This window comes from Guyanagaster necrorhizus, assembly GCF_019112545.1.
Source record: "Guyanagaster necrorhizus MCA 3950 unplaced genomic scaffold BT62scaffold_19, whole genome shotgun sequence".
Classification (NCBI taxonomy): Eukaryota; Fungi; Basidiomycota; class Agaricomycetes; order Agaricales; family Physalacriaceae; genus Guyanagaster; species Guyanagaster necrorhizus.
Window position 1 is genome coordinate 689557 of NW_025064898.1, and position 4202 is coordinate 693758.

The window sequence follows — 4202 nt, forward strand, 5'->3', positions numbered from 1 at the left end:
CTGGTCTCAAATGTGAATGCTAATTCAGATTGCAAAGTGTATCCACTCAGTATCTCAGAGCAACAGGAGCTCAACAAGTTTCTGAATAAAAATCTATCTAGCAGACATATCTGACTATCAAAGTCACCCATGGCCTCTCTCTTCTTCTTCATCAAGAAGAAGGATGGAAAGTTACATCTAGTATAAGATTACTAAAAGCTTAATGAAATGATGATTAAGAACTGATACCCACTTTCTCTCATCTCAGAGTTGATGGACAAGCTGCATAACACTTGATACTATTTAAAGCTTAATGTCAGATAGGAATACAATAATGTTTGGATCAAGAAGGGGAATGAATGGAAGATGGCATTCAAAACAAATCTGAGACTTTTTGAGCCTATAGTAATGTTCTTTAAACTAACCAACTCTCTAGCAACTTTTCAGTAGATGATAAATAACATCTTCAAAGATCTCATTGCCATCAGAAAAGTTACAATATACCTTGACAATATTCTTATTATATCTAAAGATCAGAAAGAGCATCAATGCCTTATACAATAGATACTAAAACTTATGTAAAAGCACAAGCTATTTCTCAAAGCTGAAAAGTGCAAGTTTGAGGTTCTAGAAATAAAGTATCTCAGAGTCATCATCAGTGAAAGAAGCATCCACATAGACCCAATAAAGATAGCAGGAGTAATGGAGTGGCCAGCATCAATAAAGAAAAAAGAGTTGTAATCATTTTTAGGATTTACCAACTTCTATTGCTGGTTTATTTGAGACTATAGCAAGATCATCCAACCTATGATCCAGTTAACAGACAATGCCTCTTGGACATGAGGACCCTCACAGCAAGCCACATTCAATAATCTGAAGCAACAATTAGTGAAGGACATGGTACTAGCAGTGTTGATAAAAGAAGGAAGATTCTGCATAGGGAGAGACTCAAGTGAAAGAGCAATAGACACTATATAAGAGCAGGATAAAAAGTGGCAACCAATTGCTTTTCTTTTAAAGGCACTAACCATTATCAAATGCAACTATGAAATCTATAACAAGAAGCTTTTGGAAATCATGCTCATCTTATCTGAATGATGACACTATCTGATTGAAGTGACTCAAATATTTGAAATCTGAACAGACTATCAAAATCTTCAATATTTCTGACCATCCTAGAAACTCAATTAGCAACAAGCATGTAGGTAAAGGCTTGGCTATTACACTTTAAGATATGGATGAACACCAGAGAAGATAGAGGAGATATGTTTTATTGGTACCAAGTAGCTATATACTTATACTATTTGTAGAGTGGCATGTAATAAGACAAAGATAACTGGCAAAGACAATGCAAAATATTGAAAGAAAGGGGGAGGCTAACTAATAGTGACAAGTAAACACTGTATAGACAAAGAAAGGTAAAAGAAAGGTAAGGTAACAAAGGAAATAGTCAAAGAAATGGTCTAGAGCAGGTGAATCCTTTACATCCTATACAAACTTCAATTTTCAGCCTCCAAGCTGAAACATACATCATATCATATGTCATTGATGCTATCATCAAAAAGTCCCATGAGGTGTGATGTGTCTGTGAACTCAGCAATCTTGAACTCATTCCTTGACCTTGCATAGTAGAGTACAAGCCAAAAAGCTGCAAATTTAAGCCGAGATACTGTGCCATCCAGTTCTGCAAGATAGTATGCTCCTCCTTGGATATGCTGGACTACAACCATGAGACTGAAATGGCAAGAACAAAACTTCCTGTTGGTACCAACTTTGATTTTCTTGTTAAAGACAAGGACTAGGATGCCAGGCTTGAAGTTGTAGTTATGGATGGTGTTCATAAATCGCTGCTGGAAGTCCTTAATCGATTGGAATCTGGCTCTGATGATGCAGTGCTCAAGGTTAGCCAAGTCTTTGTCCCATTTCTCAAGTTGATATGTGTGCATGTACAACAGCTTGGACTCAGATACTTTCCTGGTGATCTCAGGGAATAAGAACATTGCAAGCAGGATATCAAATGAGAGGAGTGGTTCAACACCATAGGCTACAAAGAAGGAGGAAGTGTGTGTGTGGTGAGATGTCATGATTTGGTCAGCCCAAAAGACCAGGTGAGCCTTACTTGGCCAGGCTCATTCATTCCCTTCACACAGCTTCTTTAGTGCATCATGGATGGGCCAGTGTGCAATCTCGATGAGGCCATTAGCTTGAGAGTTGTAGGCTGAAATGCAGATGTGGTGGATGCTGTATGTCTTGGTCAGGTATTCTACTGTGGTGACTATTGGAGGTCTATTATCTGTGATAAGGATCTCTACAATACCACCTCAATGATATAAGATTTCTTCAAAGATGAATCGGCTGACTGTTTCACCTGTCTCTGCTTGAAGCATCTGGAACTTGGGCCAGTGAGTGAGGCTACACCTCCCTTAAATGATGTATTAATATCCAGAAGCCTTTGGTAGATGCATGGTGTCAATATAGCACTTCTGGAACAGGCCTGCAGGCATGGAGATCTTTGAAGATAAGCATATGTGTTCTGTGGACTCTAGTTGACACTCATAGCATGTCTTCAGGTACCATCAGATATCATTGTCCATTCCTAGCCACCAAAAACAGTCTTAAAGCTGCCATCAGGTCAGGTAGAACCTCTTTCAATGACCTAGTTTATCATGCCCAGCACAGAGGATTGCCAGCCATCCAGAATGTGAAATGACAAGCTGATGTTGACCTCCTGGGTTATAGTGGAACAGTTTCTCCTCAAGGACAAAGAACTGGCAGGCCTGCTGCTGGAGTGCTGGGAGTCTTATTTGTGGGACTAATAGTGGGCATTCGAGCTTCATGAGATAGTGCTGAATGTGGGCTATGGCAAGTTCCTGTGGTGTATGCTTCTCATTCCATGAGGGTAGATCCTCATTGTTGATTCTAGAAACAGTTGCTGTAAATGCCTGTGAAAGCAGGGTCTCCTGTGATGGACTATCGGATATGCTAACTTTCTCACACAGAAATGTTGCTACTCAGATGCTGCAATCTAATACATCATCATCGATCCAGTCTTCTGCCTCATTGTCTGGTATGTCCCCTATGTTCTTTGTGTGCTTGCATCTTGACAAACCATCAGGTCCTTTGAAGTGTTCCACCAGGATGTGGATCAAGGTGAAGTTGAACATGAGAATGGCTGCAATTCATCTGTTGACTGACATGTTTGGGTGTAGGTCAGGATTATTAAGCATACCCTTAATATACTTGGCATTTATTTCCATGATAAAGTGCTCGAGACTGACCAGATAAATTCATACAGCATGCAGGGCATACCACAGTCCATGAAGTTCGATCTTTGCCTGTGAGTAGCATAATTCGACATTGGACCAGGCTAATAATCCAAAATGAGCAATGTGTTGATGGTCATTGATCCCTTCTTATTGTAGCAGGAATCCACAAGCAAGTTCTGATGAGTCCATGGAGAGTATGACATTTTGACCAAAAGTGTAGTCGATAGGACATATCACTGAGCAGGTGGCAATGGCAGATTTCAAGATATTCATAGCATCTTGCTGCTCCTGGGCTCAAGTGAAGGGAATGTCACAGATAGTGAGCCTGATGAGTGGCCATGCAATAGCAGCAAAGTCCTGAATCTATATCCAAACAGTGCCTGAAAGTCCCAAGAAGCTATGGACCTGTTTGACATTATGGCAAGAGGGCCAGGACTTGATCTTCCATACTGCAATGTTTCCAGGTAGGTGCCCATCATAGCTGCAAAGTTGGCTGAGAATAACAAGTTCAGGCACACCAATCCAGAGCTTCTTTGCTGATACTGAAGCTCCTGCATGCTTAAAGCAGTGGAGAACCTGGTGTACATTCAGTAAGTGCTCCTATACAAACTTCCAGATATTGCTATTGTCTAGATACCTCTCATAATCATTGCCAGAGAGTTCATAGTGAGTTTGCATACCCAGGACATTGATGTTGTCAATGAAGTTTGGTGCTACATCAGTTTTATGTTGCAGGATGAACACAATATCATGGTAGAAGATGTTGACAGAGCTTGTCCACCCCTGGGGCAATGTAGTGAGATGCATAGGGCCAAGGTGAGTGTCAATGGTGGTAACATCATATGAGGAGATATCCAGAGTGTGCTGATCATAGCCAGATAGCAAGTCAATGCCTGTATAGATGCCATGGCCAGCTGCATGCTCACAGTATTGGTCTGGGAGAGAAGGTTGTCCAGT

The 4202-nt window shown here is 40.7% G+C and overlaps 1 protein-coding gene across 1 annotated transcript; it reads right to left on the minus strand.

The window, feature by feature from the left end:
• Positions 1-1514: 1514 nt before the first annotated feature.
• BT62DRAFT_981827 (uncharacterized protein) lies at positions 1515-2366 on the minus strand (the record flags this gene model as incomplete). Its single annotated transcript, XM_043189633.1, has 2 exons — positions 1515-2023; positions 2348-2366. The coding sequence occupies 2 exons, from the start codon at positions 2364-2366 to the stop codon at positions 1515-1517; spliced, it is 528 nt and encodes a 175-aa protein (XP_043037745.1).
• Positions 2367-4202: the final 1836 nt, after the last annotated feature.